The sequence below is a fragment of the Chiloscyllium punctatum genome, chromosome 16 (assembly GCF_047496795.1).
Source record: "Chiloscyllium punctatum isolate Juve2018m chromosome 16, sChiPun1.3, whole genome shotgun sequence".
Classification (NCBI taxonomy): domain Eukaryota; kingdom Metazoa; phylum Chordata; class Chondrichthyes; order Orectolobiformes; family Hemiscylliidae; genus Chiloscyllium; species Chiloscyllium punctatum.
In genome coordinates this window covers 25,812,301-25,832,538 of record NC_092754.1, presented here as the reverse complement: position 1 = coordinate 25,832,538, position 20,238 = coordinate 25,812,301, and the positions used below count along the sequence as shown (strand labels likewise).

At 43.1% G+C, this 20,238-nt stretch overlaps 1 protein-coding gene across 3 annotated transcripts in view; it reads left to right on the top strand.

Moving 5' to 3' along the window:
• The window catches only part of LOC140487069 (uncharacterized), a 58,788-nt gene that overhangs the window by 12,305 nt on the left and 26,245 nt on the right, over positions 1–20,238 (top strand). For 2 of the 3 annotated variants that reach the window (XM_072586510.1, XM_072586512.1), the window contains exons 3-6: positions 5,415–5,464; positions 11,268–11,321; positions 15,491–15,641; positions 16,560–16,642. In XM_072586510.1, the coding sequence (XP_072442611.1) occupies positions 5,415–5,464; positions 11,268–11,321; positions 15,491–15,641; positions 16,560–16,642 (338 nt within the window). The remainder of the gene's footprint in view (positions 1–5,414; positions 5,465–11,267; positions 11,322–15,490; positions 15,642–16,559; positions 16,643–20,238) is intronic. The other variant, XM_072586511.1, reaches the window with a different exon arrangement.

The following is a 20,238-nucleotide window of genomic DNA, read 5'->3' as shown; positions in this document are numbered from 1 at the left end:
GTGTCGCCTGCTTAACATCACACACCGAAAGCTCCAATTTTTTAGATGTTTTGAGAAAACTGTAGTCTGCCTGACTGCATGGGGATAGTTGCATTAGCCCCTGTGGCGCTTCTTCATAGAGAAGGTTCCAGATCTACTCCTGGTCCATGCAACTGAAGCCAAAGTGAAAACTATCCTGATTTATTATCCTGAACTCCTGTTGGGAATGTTTGAGGCAATGGGAAATGCTGTTAACACTGGACTCTCTCACTTTTTTGCAATGGAACACCGGTTCCCCAGCAAAATCTCTACCTGGGCTACAGAGTCCCCAAGGTGAGGCCCAGTAAAGTATTTCCTATTGGGAATTGGTCAGGGCTGTAGGAGAGAGAAATCACCCAGGCTGCCATTATCCCTGTCTGCTGGATGAGAGGAGACATGTTTTGGTTTTTGATGCAGTCAGAATGTATTTTTGTTGACATTCAGCTAATTATAGGATTATAATACAGAACTGGAGACATTTGTGATGTCTATATTTGGGTGGGGAACGAAGGCAAGACTGATCCTGGGTTTCTGCGTTCAAAGTAAACATCCAGGCTTCTGGGTGTTTGGTCTGCTGCAGATAAATTCCATTGAATTGTGTGTCACTGCAACGTGGAGCCACCTGGTGGACACACATTACTGTAACAAGAGGACGTCAAAATGTTTTTAGGTTAAAAATCACACAACGCCAGGTTATAGTCCAGCAGGTTTATGTGGAAGCTCTAGCTTTGAGTGCTGCTCCTTCATCAGGTGGTTGTGGAATATAAGATCATAAGACACAGAATCTATAGCAAAGATTTATAGTGTGATGTATCTGATGTTATGTATTGAAAAAGATCTGGATTGTTTGTTAAGTCTCTCATCTTTTAGAATGAATATGTTGGTTTCAGATTTTTCATACGTAAATTGCAGAACGTTTTAAAGTTAAAGTTCACTTGAGAATGTAACATTGGAGTCATGTCGGCCCAGATAATGCATTTAAGGTGTGAGGTGCCCTGTGTGAGACTGTCTGTGCCACAATGTTCAGACTGATTCTAATCTAAAAAACAGATTTACAGAATCTTACATGGATTCATGCAGTTTTTGAGCAAAATAAAATGTAATTCTGCAAGTACAAATTCACCCCACAAACTTATTTGTGTGTGTGTGTGTGTGTAGTGCAGTGGGGTCATCTGGGGTCACAGGAACCCAAGGTCCTGGTTGAAGCCATCCCCATCGGTACTGAATTTGGCTGTCAGCCTGTGCTCGGCCTCTTTGCGTGTTGCTTGTCCCAAAGTCCGTCTTGGAAGGCGGTCACCCAAAAGTTCAAGTTCGAATGTCCCAGACTGCTGATGTGTTCTCCGACTGAGCGGGAACACTCCTGTCTGTTGATTGTTGTGCGGCATTCATTCATCTGTTGCCAGGACATTTGACCTCTGACCTTTGTGTGACCATCCTCCAAGGTGGACTTTGGGACAGGCAACAGCGCAAAGTGGCCGAACAGAGGCTGATAGCCAAGTTCAGTACCAATGGGGATGGTCTTAACCGTGACCTTGGGTTCGTGTCACACTACAGGTGACCCCACTGCACTACACACGTAGAGACGCGCACACTTCTACAGACACGTGCGCACAGTCCTACATACGCACATGCACTCATGCAGACCCTCTCTCATACACAAGCTCTCTCTCATAGGCTCATACATGTACTCCCACACTCTCATGCACCCTCTCAGACGTATACCCCTTTACACTCTCTCACTCACGCACACGCACATATAAGTTTGTGGGGTGAATTTGCACTTGCAGAATTACATTTTATTTTGCTCAAAAACTACATGAATCCACATAAGATTCTGTAAATCTCCTTTTTAGATTAGAATCAGCCTGACCATTGTGGCACAGACAGTCTCACAATTGGCACCCCACATCTTCAATGCATTATTTGACACCAATTGTTAAAGTTCAGTTGAGAACGTAGCTTTAAAAAAGTTCTGCAATTTACATATGGAAGAACTGAAACCAACATATTCATTCCAAAAAATGAGAAACTTAACAAACAATCCAGATCTTTATCAAAACGTAATTTCAGTTACATCACCCTGTAAACTTTTGCTATAAATTCTGTGTCTTATGATCTTATACTCCCACAACCACCTGATGAAGGAGCAGTGCTCCAAAAGCTAGTGCTTCCAAATAAACTCGGTGTTGTGTGATTTTTAACTTTTTGTACACCCCAGTCCAACACTGGCATCTCCAAATCCAAACTTTTATTGGCTGTATCTCCTCACTTTGGGAAATATTCCAACCAGAAGGACAGGGGCAGCAGATGTCTGAGAATCATAGAACCCTTCGTGTGAGGCAGGCCATTCGGCACATCTAGTCCACACTGACCCTCCCAGAAGCATCCCACTCAGATCCACCCCCTAACCCAATGCCTGTAACCCTGCATTTCCCAAGGCTGACCCAAATCTGCACATCCCTTGACACTGTGGGGCAATTTAGCATTGTCAAACCTCCTAACCCACACATCTTTGAACTGTGGGAGGAAACTGGAGCACACAGAGAAACCCACATAGATACAGGAAGAATATGCAAACTCCACAGAGACAATCGGCTGAGGCTGGAATTGAACCAATGTTTGCCAGCACTGTGAGGCAGCAGCTGAGCCACCCTGCCACCATTCAGTGCCTACCCTATCCCTGAAATCCTGAATTTCCCATGTCTAGTCCACCTACCCTGCACATCCCTGGATAGGGTTGACCTCGGGTTGAATTGAACGTGGATCCCTGGTGCAGTGAGGCAGCAGCACTAACCACTGAGCCACCCATGATACTATTCAGCTGTAAATGTTCCTCCAAGCCCCACACATCTTACTTGAAACTGTGTTTTTCTTATTGCTACTGCAACAAAATCCTGGAACTTCCTCCCAACAGTAACCAGGGCCCAGTGACCAGGCTGTGTGGAAGAGGTTGGCTCTGAAATTCTTTACTCCTTCGTCCAAGTCATTTGGGAAAGATGAGGAACACTACTCGTCACGTTCTCAGTTGGTTTCACCTCTGTGTCCTAATTCCCCTCTTAAATTCTTCTCCCATGAGTAGCAGACTTTGTCCAACACAGCTCCTTTTGGGTGGAGAATCCTCAAGGCTGTGACAGTATCTTTGTATGGGTCTCTGGTCAGTTTTGGTTCCTTGGCAAAGCTGCTTCCTCCAAGCCACAAGGTTGTGGGTTCATACCCTGCCCCGAATACCTGAGCACAGTATCCAAGTTGACATGTCATGGTGGAAATGGTGTAACATTGGAAGTACTATCTTCTGGTTGACATTTTGAATCGAAGCTCCATTTGCCCCCTCCGATGGACATAGAATGATCCCATGGCACTATTTGAAGAAGAATAGTGGAGTTCTCTTGATTTTCTGAATGATGTTTATCCTTCGACCAAAGTCACTGAAAGACAGACCCATCTGCTCCTTTATCTGATTGCTTGCTTGAGAGTTCTTGTTGTGTTTAAACTGACTGCGGTGTTTTCTGACTGACCACACCACAACATTACTTCATTAGTTTTCGAGAGCTTTCTGCAATGTCCAAAGGTTGTGAGTGTTGCAATATAACTGCAATCCCTTTCCTTTCCCATGGCAGCAGTTCCTGTGCAATGTTAGTGTTTGAAGGGTAAGTTCCGCAAACATAAAAGTTTAAACTCCACAATGTTTTCTTCCATTTATTTTCTATGTCCCAATACGTATGTTAAATTTTTGCCCGCCCTTCCTGGTTGTCCCACATTGCACAGGACACAACGTGTTGTTAATAAAGTACACATTTCCTTATTCGTTTGAAAAGGAAATTCTCTGAACATGTTAAGCCAATTTTGAAGGACTCTTGGTGTTCAGGTGGAAGATCTGTTAGTTTTGCTTCTTGCTATAGGACATTCGGGGGGTTCACAGCAAGCCCAGTGCCATCTGAAAGGCAAATGGGATATAATGCTTATGAGATCCCTGCTTCACGTTGTAGTGAAATGTAAACACCTCTAATTTGCGGCTATAAATACAAGTTAGTTGCTAATGAATTCACTAAGGAAGTCAGAATATGCTTCTTTTACCCAGAGAGTGACAAGAATATGTAACTTTGTTTCACCACAAGGAGCGATTGAAGGGAATGGCGTTGATGTATGGAAGAGGGAGGATGCTCAATAAATATATGAGAGAACGGGACAGAAGGTTATGTTAATGACATTCCGTGATGTAGGGTGGGAGGAGGTAAATGTTTAACATAAACCCTGACGTAGGTTCTTTGGGTTTCTTGGCCTGTTTCAGGGCTGCTAATCTCCAGGGAACTGTTGCGTTCGCAATGACCACTCAGAGAAGTGTGTGTTGCCTGTCTCTTGTGTCAGCCTTACACTCTCGTTCTGTGCAATTGCCTTCCTTGTGAGTTTGCACCTCCCCACCCCTGCTGTGTGCCAGCTCTCCAAAAATGCGAATGAGCCCAGATGAATGAAGGTGTTTATTGTACACAATGCTGGTTGGCTCCTCATCAGATGAGGACTTCCATTTTAAAGAGATTTCCCACCATTAATGGCTGTGCCAAACCTGCCTGGACCCCTAACCTTCAGAATTCCTGCCCAAAACCTCGCTCTTTCAGTTTCCTCCTTTTCAGTTGCTCCTCGAAGTTGGCCTCTGGCCATCTAAATTCCTCCTCATTTTCACTTCTCTGTCTGTAGACTGTCAGTTCGATGAACATGAAAATTTGTTTAGTGTATTGACACTTCACTCTTTCGCTCAATGTCAACTTCTGTTTGAAAATACATCTGTGAGGCTCCATATTCACTTTACATAAAGACATAGAAGAAAGGAGCAGAAGTACACCATTTGGTCCCTCAAGCTGCTTGGCCATTCAATATGATCATGGCTGATCATCGAGCTCAATACCCAAATCCCACCCACCCCCATATCCCTTTGACCACAAGAGCTAAATCTACCACCTTCTTAGAAAGACACTATCTGGCCTCAAGCACTTCCTGTGGCAATCAATTCCCCACCCTCTGAGTTAAGACATTTCTCCTCATCTCCCCCCTTATCCTTAATCAAGACCCCTGGTTCTGGACTCTTGCTTCTTGCATCTCACCTGCCTAGTCTTGTTAGAATTGCATAGGTTTACTATGTTAAAGATGCTACATAAATAAATGTTATTGTGATAGAATTGTGGGGAGAGTGCTGTGAGGTGCAGGCTTAGTGTTAGCAGCTTGAGCAATAGCTTCCTGTTTATCCACATCCATCTAATTTCAACCCCCGCACCAGTTCTTCAGAATGGTGATTCAGTGTCAGAATATTGGTGACTGTCAGTGTAATATTTAGAATATTAAAATGATCTTCTTGTGACAGTTTGAATGTAAATTCTTCCTCATTTTCTCTTCCCCCTCTGCAGATTTTTTGGTTTATAAGTTGGAAGCTCAAGAGTCATTGAACAAAGAGAAGGTCAGTGATGACAGTATCCTAGAACTGATATCTTGATTATCTTCAAATTTCTACCATTTAAAGGGCTTTCAAAATACATGCCTAGTCACCATAATCTGATTCACATTATCTTTTATCCTGCTGTTTTTATTCTTAGCAGTTTCTTGTGTTATAGAGTCAGAGAGTCATGTAGCAAGGAAACAGACCTTTCGGTCCAACTAGTCCACGTCAACCATATTCCCAAACTAAACTAGCCCCACTTGCCTGCATGTGTCCCATATCTTTCCAGACCTTTCCCATTCATATACTTAACCAAATGTCTTTTAAATATTGTAACTGTACCTGCATTCATTACTTCCTCTTGCAGTTCATTCCACAAATTGCCCTTCATGTCCTCCTTAAAACTTTTTCCTTATCTTAAAAATCTGTCCCCAGTTGTGAACTTGCCTGCCTTTGGGAAAAGATGTTTGCTATTCAGCTTATCCCTGCTCCTCATGATTTTATAAACCTCTATAAGGCCATCCTTAACTTTCTGTGCTTCGGTGGAAAAGGTCCCAGTCTATTTTAATAATTCAAACCTTCCATTCTCAGCAACATTCTGCTAAATCTTTTCTAAACCCTTTCCAGTTTGGTTGAAGATATTTTGACATCAATTTTTTCAGTGATGTTATTGACACACTTCTGGAGCAGACAGGAATTGAACTCCTGGTTCAGAGGCAGGGACATATCACTGCACTTCAAAAGCCCTTAAAAACTCGGACATGTCCCATGAAGTTTATATCTGGCACAGAAGTGACATTGAGGTAATGTGACTTCACTATAAATAGGTCATTGGTAGGTCTAGTGAGCTTTGTTTATTAAATGAAAGAATCTTCAAGTTTGATTGGCACTGCTTCTGGAATTCACATCGAGACAGTGTGAATGCTGATTTTTTTTTAAACTAGTGCTCATGCCGATGTGTGAGCAGAGGATTCTCACTGTATTGTCATCTGCCCAATGTTTGTTGTTCATTCCCAGCTCCTTTTGTAATGATGGAATGTAGAATGGGAGGTGTATATTTAAGCAGTGATTGAAGTCCAGCTCAACTGCAGTTCAAATCTGAGGTATTGCTGTGCTTCTTTTGAACTTGTTCTGGCTCAGGCCTAGTTTATTCCATCATTATTTCTCTCTGATGGGACTGTGTGTGTGGTTGAATGTTGAACGATGGTGTAGTAGTGGCTATGAGCACACTGCTAAGCCAGAGATTTACATAACAGACACCTAGTGGTGCACAGAGCAGCTGCATGCCCTCGAACTGAATAAATCTTCAAGGGGTTCTGAATCATTTTTTTTTAGTGAACTGGGCCTTTGCCTCACACTGAAGGAGATTCTGGTTTTTGGGAGACTGCACACAGAAACAAACCAGTAAACTTGACAGCTGTTCAACAGAGTCTCTGTGACCGGAATCAAATCCAGACCTTCGAAGGGAGGAAATGTCCTGGGGATTCTAACAGATTATCTTGTGGTTGGCTGAGGAGTAACCACAAACCAGAGCAATCAGGAACTGATACTGGGCTTAATGCAGCCTGTGAGAAAGTCAGGACAAGTCCTTTGGCCACAAGGTCTCCCACATGTAAGAGAGCACAGGACTGATTCTGGAGCATGGCACTGACCCCTCACTCCCTGTAGCCTGTTCCTCTAGCTCTCCCTGTTTCTCTCCCTGTTTCTCTCCCTATTTCTCTGCCAACGTCTCTACTCCGTTTCACTGCCAATTCTGGGTGTGCTGTTTAGGTAGAAGGATTTGGGATTTGTTTTATCCTAACATAGATTCCATTGTGAGACTCTCAGTAACCTGAGATATTGAACCAACAAACAGTAACCTCTTGGATCCAGCCTATGTGCTTTTCTCTTCTTTTCATTCTTTCTCTGTGTCTCCATCCATCATCATACAAGTCCTTCTCTTCCCCCTCCGCCCTCGCCCTCTCCCCCGCCCCTTCCCCCCCCCCATTCCACACATTCACCCACCTGTACATTATTCCAGAGGTCAGTTAAGTGTTGAGCACATTGCTATGGGTCTGGAGTCAGACCAGGTTTCCCTCTCCAAAGAGTGAGCCCAGGTGATTTATTTTTACTACAGTTGTAGCTAGTTTCATGGCCACCATGACTGAGGTTAGCTCTTATTTCCAGATGTTACTAATTAATTGAATGTACATTCCACCTGAATCATAGCAGGATTTGAACCTGTGACCCTAGGCGGCTATCCTGGATCTCTAGGATTACCATACCGTTTTCATATACCCATTCAGATGCCTTTTAAATTTTGTCATTGTACTAGCCTCCACCACTTCCTCTGGCAGCTGCTTCCATGCACGCACAACCTTCTGTGAAAAAGCTGCCCCTTGGGTCCCTTTTAAGTCTTCTCCCCCTCACCCTAAACCTATGTCCTCTAGTTCTGTACTTCCCCCACCTTGTGGAAAAGACCTTTGTCTATTTACCCTATCCATGCGCCTCATGATTTTATAAATCTCTATAAGGTCACCCCTCCGCCTCCAATGCTCCAGAGGAAACAGCCCCAGCCTCTTCAATCTCTCCCTGTATTTCAAATCCCACCATCCTGGCAACATCCTTAAATCCTTTCTGAACCCTTTCAAGTTTCACAACATCCTTCCAATCGAGGGAGACCACAATTGCAGAAAATATTCCAAAAGTGGCCTAACCGATGTCCTGTTCAGCTGCAACACGACCTCCTAAGTCCTATACTGGATGTTCTGACCAATAAAGGCAAGCATACCAAATGCCGCCTAAACTATCCTATCGACCTACGACTCCACTTTCAAGGTAATAATGTAGTTCACCAGAAATATTAAAGAGCTGATTACAGGGTTTTTCTCAAGTGAGAAAGGAAATTTATTATTTTTTAACCGTGAGGAAAAAGACTGACATCAAACATAAGTACAAAATTAAAAAGAGGTTGGTGTCTAATTCAAAAGGGAAGATAAAAGAATATGCAGTTGAAAGTTGTTAGGGTGTTCTGATGGTGTGAGGCATTAACCTGAGACCATGGTGAATTGGCATGATATAACAGATGTGAATCTTTGAGTTCTTGATGTTTGAATATTCAACCAAATTGTGGTGTCAGTGGTGCTTTGTCCTCATGACCAAGAGCAAAGAAAGAGAGCATCTTCCACTTTTACTGTTAAATATCCATTTCCCAAGTGTTGCTAAAACAGTTGTTTGAAATAGTTCATCAGTATATTCTGATGTCTAGATTCATTGTATCCAAACAAGACAATTGCAGGTGAGTCTTGCATCTCCAACATAGGAACCTTAACATAGAAGTGTAAATTGAAAACAGGAGATGAGAGTTTCTTCTTGCCTGACTTGTTTCAGTCATTTTTGATAAGTGTTAATTTCAGTTCATATTGTATTGTTTATTCCACCATTGATTTCCTTGAGCTTGGCTCAAGCTGTGATTGGCTTACATTTCCAAAACCATTTCAGTCCATGAAGTCCCAGGTATTAAAAGCAGATGATGAAAATTGGAAGTTAATTGTCCATATTTCATCACTATTATGGCACTATTGTTCAGAAATAAAGAATCAAAGTGGGTAGATTGTGTTGAAATGATTATGATTGTGGTGATCTGGTTGACTAGTAAAACAGGTCAGTGGAACAGAAGAGTCCATGCTTGTTCCTAAGAATGCATTTTCGAAGATGCTACCTATCAGTCCTATACTGTTGTCTCAGTCTGGACTTTGATTACTCCAGAATGGGCCTTAAACCTCAAATGATATTGTGACCAACTGTGTCTGAGATTATATTCCAGTCTTTACTAGTTGAAAACTAACTGCAGATTTCCATCGATTGAGTTTCACGGATTCAGTTTGGAGATCAGACAAGGGAGATGGGGAGGCTTCAAATAAACTTCTGTTTGGGCAGATTTTGGAACAGTTGAGTTCATGTGATGACACAGTAGCTGAACTGGTGACCTTTATACCTTTGACCAAGGACACTTTCCCTTTCTGTGTAACTGTACTTTGCTCACAAAAAAAAACAGGGCGAGGCTGCAAGGAAGATCTGGATTGAGCTGAAGCTGTGCATAGGGAAGGCTGGGGAACAGGGGGCTATGACTGTCTGTGACTGTATACATAGGATTCTGTGCATGGTGGCATTGTATGATATTCAGTGCAGCTTTTTATAGTATACTAGCACAAAATAGATAAACATTTCCTCTGTCAAGCTCGTAAACAGTTTGTAAATGATTTGAGGATTCAATGAAATCAACCTGACAATGTATGATAAATGGACTTTATTGCAAAATAAACTGTTCATTTCTAGCCTGTAAATTAATGAAAGCCATAACGTAACTATTCATGTGCTGAAATTATCATAATTGTGTTATCCTTTATTATTTTATATTTATTTTAATAATTGTAACTGTCCTGAATTGCTACTTACTTATTCGTATTGTATTCACAATTCTGCACCTGTCATCGTGATGTTTTTTTTAATAAACCAATTATCTATCCATCAAGCTATCTGAAAGGGCTGCTGCTGGTGTAGCAGCAAGAGAGAAGATACTTATGATGTTGGAAAAGATGTAAATAAAGAGAAGTTACTTAGAAGATTGGCAGTAGTCCAAGTAGAATAGTCATGTGGTCCAGATCAGATGCACACATGGTGTCTGAGGGCAGTACAGATAGAAATAGTGGAGATTCTAGCCACAATTCTCTAATCCTCCTTGGATATGGAGCTATTGCAGAGGACTTTGGGATTGTAAACAGTGTACCACTGCTGCTGAGAAAGGGGAAGAGGATTAAACCCAACCTAATGTAAATGTTTAGAAAACATTTGAAAGCAGTAATTCTGAAGAAAATTAAATAATTGTTGAAAAAGTAATAAATGAAAGTCAAGAATGATTTAAAGTCAGATTGTTTTTGATGAATTTGATCATTGTTTTGATTGAGTAACAAAGTTGATTTTGTAGAAATAAGTTTTCAGAAGAAGTTTGATACAATACCACTAGTTAGGAAAATTAAATGTATATATCAATGATGATTAAAGTACACAATGATTTAACTCTGGCCTTGGCAGAAGTCAGAGATGCTGAGAAGGCAACAATGGAAGAATTGTAGTATTCTCTCCAGTGGAATATAAATAGGAGTTTGATGGAACTCCTCTAAAGTCTTGACATTAGTCAATGTTGAATCAGGTGGAGTTAAAGAAGCAGCAGACTCTGAGAAAAGTTAGTGTAAAAATCGTAGAGCAACATCAAGAGTGCAGATTAAACACTCATCTTATGCTAGCCACATCCATGTGGCAGACCAACAAAGGGTAGAATCCAAGGTCACAATTCAAACTACAAATGCAACTCTCACTGCAATCGAACTGACAAAAGTCCATTTGTCACAGGCAAGTCTATGATTATCATGACTGGTTTTATTTTAGGACTAGATTGACCAGATTTGAAAGGTTGGTTGTGGAGGATGTGCCTCTGTATACCATTTGGCGCGTGCTTATTTCTGTTGTCTCTGGGAAAGCCGGGGGTTCCAAAGAAGCTCGTAAGAGGAAATAGTTGGAGGAAAATCAAGACAGAGCAGAAAAATGGAATGTTGTGTTGGTGCCGGTGTTGGACTGGGTTGGGCAAAGTCAAAAATCGCACGTCGCCAGGATGTAGTCCAACAGGTTTATTTGAAAATGTGAGCTTTCGGAGCTCTGTTCCTTCATCAGGAACAAACGAAATTGCTCTTCAGAAATCTTCCACAGACTTGATAGACCAAATAGTCTCTTTTTGTATTGTATTATTTGCTGATTCTGAAGGTGGTGTTGTTCAATTCTCTTGCAGCAAGATGCCATGAACCGGTATGGTGCGCTAAGTTCCCAGCATAAGATACTGAAGGTGAGTGACACCTTAACTACTGGAACCATTGACAAATCTGCATTTCTTCTCGTACAGCAAACCCTGTGGGATTTTGTGTCAATAAGATTGGTTGTACTGAGTCTGTTTGTTGAAGGTTCAAATGGGTAGCATGGTGGCTCAGTGGTTAGCACTGCTACCTCACAGCGCTAGGGGGCCCAGGTTCGATTCCAATCTTGGGTGACTGTGTCTGTGTGAGTTTCTACCAGGTGATTTGGTTTTCTCCCACAGTCTAAAGATGTGCAGGCTAGGTAGATTAGCCATGGGAAATGCAGGGTTACAGAGATAGGGTAGAGTGGTGAGTCTGGATGGGATTCTCTTCAGAGGGTTAATGTAGACTTGATGGGCTGAATGGCCTGCTTATACACTAGAGATTCTGTGAAAAGTGCATTAACGTGTGGAATTTAGGAACCGCGTCATACCAGCCTAATTCCCAACACATCGTGTGTTGCTGAGAAAGAAGGTCCTTCATGGACTCCAGAGGGTCCTGTGGCAATTGCCTGGAGCTCGTGCTTTACAAAGTACCAGCCTTTTTATTGTACAAGTTGCAACTGATTTGTTCCACATTACCCACTGTCAGTGTTAGCTGGAGCAGGATGACCCGTGGAGGTAGCTTTGAGTGATAATTGAACACTGAGTGTTGTTTCCACCTGAAAACCTTCTGTTCTGAATCTCACTCGACTGTTTTGGTTTTTTTCTTTCACGCTCCTCATTTTTCTTGTTGTGTTGTTGCTGTCTCTTGTCTATCTTAATGACCCTGCCTCAACAGCCCTCTCTAGTAAAGAATTCCACCGGTTCACTGCCTTCTGAGAGAAATAATTCCTTGTTTCTGCTTTTAACAGTATGACCCCTTATTCTGAGATTTTGCCCTCTCATCCTAAACTCTCCCACATCTGCCCTGTCAAGCCCCCCAAGAATTGTGTATGTTTCAATAAGGTCGCCTCTCATTCTTAAACTCCAATGAGCACAGATCCAGCCTACTCAACCTCCCCTCATAAGGTGATCCTTTCGTACCTGGTATCAGCCTAGTGACACCGCCATTGGATGGCAGCCTTCAATGCCAGATATCTTCGCTCGGATAAGGGGAGCAAAGCTGTTCAGTTTTATTAAAAGAAAAAGTTAATTTATCAACAGTCTTGTACAGCTTTAGTCATGATCAGGTGATATGAAATTGTAGTTTTCTCTAGTTACCTTATTGACATCAATTCTCTCAGATTCTACCTTTAGAAGCATCCAGCATGTGACCAGCTAGCAAGGATGTTGTGGGGAACATTTACTTTTATCCCTTAAATTATTAATACTTCATCTCAGATAATTTTTCTGCAAACTTTATAATTTGTCGATGTAATTATCAGTTTATTTTAGATGAATCATGTGGAGGTGCTGGTGTCAGGGGTCACAAAACACCAGGTTATAGTCCAATCAGTTTATTTGAAATCACAAGCTTTCGGAGTACTGCTCCTTCATTCAGAGATTGGACTATAACCTGATGTCATGTGACCCCTGACCATTTTAGTTGAAGATTGACTGACTGCATACATATGTTGTCCTTTTAGACGACTCTTTTTATTATCTACATTCCACCTTTGGCCATCTGAATTTGCACAACCAAGTATTGTCCAGTTTTATTATTGAGATATTAAGACTATAATATCTTATTTTATGCTTATTTTATCTGACTCTGTGTTCTTCCAAGATAGCAGAATCTTACAGAAGTAAATTAGCACACTTTAATCTAAAAGCTATTTGAAAATGTAACCTAGCCTTAGTTTTTAAAATAATTTAAATGTTTTAATATCACTCCAATTAAAGTTTAATTGAGCTACATTACTTTGTCAACCATACATTTCTGACTGGTTGCTAATTATATAATAAGCCATGTGTAAAGAGTTATAAAATGGCTTCAGATTGGCAGTGTTATCATAAAATAGCACCTTTTCAAAGATGGATATTAATGGTCCCTTACTACTGTTAAACTTCACAAAATACTTGCTTTGTTAAAAGTCTCCAAGAATACCAGATTAACTAAATCTTAAATTATAATCCAAAAGCCATCATTATTTGAACATCTTTCTCTTCACTCCTTACAACAACAACCTCCTCCAAATGTCCATTCATGGTGTATGAGATGAGCTAGTGCTTGGCCATTCAGGATTACCCTTGCCCTGTTCTCACAAGCACCCACATGCCCTCCGTGTCCAGCAAAGGTCACTAGAACCTTGTTTCAGGAGTTGAATATCTCACTCTGATTATTATCTTCCCTTTCCTTCTGTCCTGATCAAGGTACCTGCTGGAGGTTGCTCACATCACAGACCATTCATTCCAGTTTCTGGTTCAGTGTTCTGTTACCTGGGCTATGATGTGGTAAAGTTGTTTTTTGTATGGACGTCTCTGGCTGACCATCATTTATTGCCCATCCCTAGTAGTGATTGAGACAACTGAGTGGCTTGCTAGGTCATTTCACAGGGCATTTGAGAGTCAGCCACGTTGCTGTGGGTCTGGAGTCACATATAGGCCAGACTAGGTAACGACTCCTTGCTAAACTAGTCCTCATCCTCAATAACTTTTGCCTTTAACTCCTCCCATTTCCTCCAAATCAAGTGAGTGGCCATGGGCACCCGGATAGGCCCCAACTATGCATGTCTCTTTGGCTTTATCGAACAGTCCTTCTTTCATACCGTCACTGGCACTGTGCCCCAAGTCTTCTGCCATTACATCGATGACTGCATCTGTGCAGCGTCCTGCACCCAGGCGGAACTGGAGTAGTTCGACTTTGCCCAAAGCTTCTACCCCTCCCTCAAATTCACTTGGTCCATCTAGGACATCTCCTTCCCCTTTCTTGACATCTCCATTTCTATGTCTGGTGACAGTTAACATCCATCTGGAGACTACAAACCTACAGACTACACCTGGACTACACCTCCTCCCACCCAGTATCCTGCAAGGACTCCATCCCATTCTCCTAATTCCTCCACCTCCACTGCATCTGTTCAGATGAGGAGACATTCCACTCATGAGCATTCCACCTGTCCATCTATTTTGAACAATGTGCTTTTCCCCCCTCTGTCATCCAGATACCCCTCCACCACACCACCTCCACTCCCCATTCCACTGCTCTGAACCTCCCTGAAAATACAATAAAGACAAAGTTCCCCCTTCTCCTCACCTACTACCTCACCAGTCTCCGCATCCAACCATCATCCTTAAACACTTCCAGCAACTCCACACTAGACCCCAACACCAAGCACATCTTCCCCTCCTCAACCCTCTCTGCTTTCAACAAGGACCATTCCCTCTGACAATCCTTGGTTTGTGCCACTCTCCCCACTGACCCATTTCCCCCAAACCACCCCTGGTACCTTCTGCAACTGGAAAAGATGCAAAACCTCTTAGTAAACCACTGCCACCTCACCTCCACCCAGGGCCCCAAACAGTCCTTCCAGCTGAGACAGATTCACATGCCTCTCTTCTAACCCAGTTTACAGCACCAGGTGCTCCCACTGTGGTCTTCTGTACATCGGGAAGACCAAATGTCAGGGCTTGGTTTACCAAGCACCTCAGCTAGGCCTACAGAGGCTGACCGGATCTCCCAGTCACCACCTATTTTAATTTCCCTTTCCAACCTTGGCCTCCTCCATTGCCACAACGAACCAAACCGCAAACTGGAGGAACACCACCTCCTCTTCTGCCTGGGCAGCCTAGAGCCTGGTGGACTCAACATTGAGCTCTCCAATTTCAAATAACTTCCCTTCCCCGACACTCTTCCCAGCCTGTCCCCATCCCTTCCACTGTTCCCTGCCACCAACCGGATTCATTCCTCCCATTGACCAACCAGTTCGTGCCCTCTACCTGTCTTCACCTATTCCCGCTTTACCACCCTGGCCCCGCCACCCCCTTTATTTGCAGCTCCCCTTACACCCACCACCCCGTCCTGAAGAAGGGCGATACCCGAAACGTTGACTTCTCCACCTCCTGATGCTGCCTGGCTTGCTGTGTTCTTCCAGCCTCCTACCTGACCAGGTGAGGACGGCAGATTTCCTTCCCTGAAAGACAGACAGGTCAGGGCAGAGGTGCTACAGTTGATGCTCAGGGCTGTTAGAGTGAAATATTGACACTGATCCTGGATGTGACCCTGACTGCTGTTTTTACAGAACCAGCACGATGAAATTAAAAAACAGCTTCTGGATCTGCAGCTTCAGCACAACAGCCTTCGGTTAGAACACAGGAAAGCAGCAGAGACCCACAACCAGCGCTACCTGCAACTGCATCAGCAGAAAGACCTAGAAATTGGCACTTTACAAGGTGTGTGGAAAGTGTCTGACTCACCATGGCTCTTGGGGCCCTCTGACCTTGGAGCTGTGTGTATATCTGTCCAATAACGTATTGCACTACAACATAATGTGCCTGTCTGAGTGTGTGACTTCTCTCTCTTTCATTCCTCTTCATGCTGTCTTTCACATTCTCTCCCTCTCTCTGTTATTGTAGTCATGTAGGGGATCTTTAACACAGCAAACTGATCATGAACAAGTTTATAACTTGTATAAAAACTTACTAAAGCACCCTTCTGTTGGAGTGGCTGGAAGAGAATGTGAATTGATTTGTGAAAACGTCCTCCTTTTTAAGCACTTTCATGTGACCTGCTGTAAACCTGAGAACGTGATGCTGACTGTGACCTTCCATGGAACTGGACTTGGCAGAACCTTGTGACGATGCTATATCTGTTAGAATCTTCCTCTGGGATCTAGGCAGCAGGAGAAAAGCTCCAAAAGGAGGACAAATTGTTTTATGAAGATTTTGTATTTTTGATTTCAGAATAAAATCTAAAAAAGCATTGAGCACTGGCTTCACTGTTTGAACTTGAATGGAGATGATCTGTTTGTTGTGTTTAACAGAACTGTTTCAGCAAAGCTCAGTGCAGGAAACTAGAGCTATTGGAATATGAGGGTGACTTTTATCATTGGCATTTTTTTAAAGCCAGAATGTGAATCAGCGGGAGGGAATGTGACTTTCTCTCCCCCTCTCGCTCACTTGCTTTCTGTTTATTTTTCTCTTTTGTTTTTCATACCAACACATGCCACCTCCATCTCTGCCTACCAGCCTCTTGTAATTTCTGTCATCAGACTCGGACTGTTACCTGGGTCGTTCTCTCTCCTTTGCTGTCTTTTGGTTTCTTGCTACTGTTTCCTCATTGACAAGTCTTTTTATTTCCTTACCTTCCAGATGCCATCAACAAACTGAAACATGAGAGCAAGCAACTGCGGAGAGCCCATCAGGACATGCATGAACAGCTTGCCAAGGCACAGGTAAAGGGGTGATGAACAAGTGACATTATTTCCCCTGAAGAAGCCCATTTCCTCCTCCTCCCCCTCCTCCTCCCCCCCCCCCCCCCCCCCCCCCACCCCCCAACTCAACTCTGACTTTATGAAAGGACCTCATGAGAGTAGATTCATCAGCACAATTGCATAATTCAATGTAATTATAGTTTGATGTAAAGTTAAAAATCTCTCAACAGGTTATAGTCCAGCAGTTTTACTTGAAGCACTAGCTTTTGGAGCGCTGCTCCCTCATCAGATCAATTATAGCTACCGCAGGGCAGAATACTTCAGCAGTCTTCTCCGTTCCACTCTGCTACCTTTTTAAATTCATCCATGCAATGTGGGCATCACTGGCTGGCCAGCATTCATTGGCCCTTTGTGATTGCCCTTAAGATGGGGGTGGTGGGCTGCCTTCTTGAACCACACAGTTCATGTTTGGTAGGTAGACCGACAATGCCGTTAGGGATTTTGACCCCAGTGACACTATAGGAACAATGGTATATTTCCAAGTCAGGATGGTGAGTGGCTTGGAGGGAGACCTGCTGGGGATCTTCACCTTCAAGGTGGAAGTGGCCATGGGCTTGGAAGATGCCCCTAAGGACCTTTTGTGAATTTCTCCTGTTAATTTCTCAGGATTCCCTGGCTGGGAACGACTTTGGATCCACTCCCACATTACTTTGCTGCAAGTTTGGTAAAGCAGGAGTAGATTTGAAAAATTTCTCAGAAACTATATCTGGCCCTTGCTAAATTAACCATCGCTGTTGTGAACTGATTTAAATTATTAACCCTGAGCATGTTTTGTCTCTGTGCCAAACTCCTCCAATGCCCCCGTTCAGTTCCTTTGGAGGATTGTCTCCAATATTGGCAGACTGCCTAATATGTAAGTAATTTCTTCGGCCAGAAAGTGGTGGACTGTGGAAGCCATTACCATGGAGCACAGTGGAGGCCGGGACATTAAATGTCTCCAAGGCAGAGATTGATAAATTCTTGATCTCACAAGGATATCTCACACTGGGAGAGTGCGGGTAAGTGGAGTTGAAATGCCCACTAGCCATGATTAAATGGCGGAGTGGACTCAATGGGCCAAATGGCCTTACTTCCACTTCTATGTCTTATGGTTTTATGAACATGGGCAGCTGTCCCAACACTGAATCTTGTGAAACTGCTGCTCATCCAGCTTGATACTTGTTCCATCATCCTACCAGATTGAATTTCTTTCATGGTGTTCCACTTGGCCACTTGCCCACCGCTTTTTGAAAATTCCCAGTTTTGAACATTAACCCTGTACTCCCATCCCCGCCAATCCTGAAGGCTATGTCCTCCAATAATTCAATCTGGTATTGCAGACTCTCTGCCTCCTCAAACCATTCTGATGGCAAAGGATTGTAGCGAGATTTGAGAAGATTTGTAGCTCAGGTGTAGGTTTGCTCACTGAGCTGGAAGGTTCATTTCCAGATGTTTTGTCACCCCACTAGGTTAACACCTTCAGTGGGCCTCTGGGTAAAGCACTGATGATTCCTGCTTTCTATTTATATATTTGGGTTTCTTTGGGTCGGTGATGTCATTTCATGTTCTTTTTCTCAGGGGGTGGTAGATGGGGTCTAACTCAATGTTTTTGTTGATAGAATTCCAGTTGGAATGCCATGTTTCTAGGAATTCTTGTGTGTGTCTCTGTTTGGCTTGTCCTAGGGTGGATGTGTTGTCCCAGTCAAAGTGGTGTCCGTCCTTATCTGTATGTAAGGATACTAGTGAGAGAGGGTCATGTCGTTTTGTGGCTAGTTGATGTTCATGTATCCTGGTGGCTAGTTTTCTGCCTGTTTGTCCAATATAGTGTTTGTTACAATTCTTGCAAGGTATTTTGTAAATGACATTAATTTTGCTTGTTGTCTGTATAGGGTCTTTCAAGTTCATTAGCTGCTGTTTTCGTGTGTTGGTGGATTTGTGGGCTACCATGATGCCAAGAGGTCTGAGTAGTCTGGCAGTCATTTCCAAGATGTCTTTGACGTAGGAGAGTGGCTAGGGTTTCTGGACGTGTTTTGTCTGCTTGTTTGGGTTTGTTGCTGAGAAATCGGCGTACTGTGTTCGATGGGTACCCATTCTTTTTGAATACACGGTATGGGTGATTTTCCTCTGCTCTGCGTAGTTCCTCTGTGCTGCAGTGTGTATTGGCTCATTGAAATAATGTTTGTGGAGGTTGGGATGATTGCTTCTGTAGTTCAATATTTGGTGCGTATGTATTGTTTTCCTGCAGACGCTAGTTTGAAGTTCTTCATTGGCTGTTCACTCTACTGTGACATCTAGGAATGGCAGTTTGCAGTTGTTTTCCTCCTCTTTAGTGAATTTTATGCCATAAAATCCCAAATGATCTGCTGGTATCTCTTTAAGCACCAAAAAGGTGCTGCCGTTGCCTCGTCTATCTCTTGTGACTCCGGTCCGAAGCAGAAGTCTACCTGCCTGGTTTGAGTTTTTTTATCTGTTAACTAAAGTTGACAGTTCATGCTGTGTCTCCATTCCAATCATGGTCCAACCAATCAGCCATATAAATTGGTGTTCCATTTCCAAGTTTGGGTTCTCGCTGTGTCAGTCCTGATGAGTGGTATTCAAAAGGCTTTCACTTCATGTTTCTATTTAGTAATCATCAAATACAGAATACGTTTTGTCCGAGACTAGGAATCTGTTGGCATGGCATAGTGGTTAGTGCTGGTGCCTCACAGCGCTGGGGCTCTGGTTTCGATTCCACTCTTGAGCGACTGTGTGGATTTAGCATGTTCTCCCTGTGTCTGCATGGGTTTCCCCTGGGTCTCTGGTTTTCTCCTACAGTCAAATTAGACAGATTGGCCATGCTAAATTGCCCATCGTGTCTAGAGATGTGCAAGCTATGTGGAATTTGCCATGGGAAATGCAGGGTTACAGGGATAGGATATGGGGAATGGGTCTGGGCAGGATGCTTTTTCGAGGGACGGTGTGGACTTGTTGAGCTGAGTGACCTGCTTCCACACTGTAGGGAGTTCCATGAATTGAACAGCCCTAAATTTACACCAATGGAAGAGAGGATAATGGAAGGGGAGGGTTAAATTCTACATGACTCTCACATCTCAGCACAGCACCATCATATTACAGATTGGAGTCTGCTAAGAAACGGGGCAACTTTGTGCAATACATCCTGGTGATTAAAGGTTTGCAGTATAAAACAGTGTTGCAGCAGAGGATTTACTATTCTGGTGAAATGTTATGATTTGTTATTGCAGTTTCATTCCAGTGTTCCAATGCAGTGTTGCAATGCATGGCAGTAGATGTGGCTCGCTGTTGTAATGCATGCCTGTGGTTCCAGTACAGAGCTGTAATGCATCACTCTAGATCTGATGCAGTTTTGCAAAGCATGACTGTGGTTTCAGTGTGGTGAAGGTGATGCATGGCTATTGTTCTGGCGCAGTGTTGCAATGCAACGTTGTGGTTCTGGCTCCTTGTTGTGATGCATGGCTTGGATCCAGTGCAGTGTTTTTATGCAGTGCTATGGTCCCCAACGCAATCTTGCATGGCTAGAATTCTGGCTCAGTGTTGCAGTTCCAGTGCAGTATTGGGAT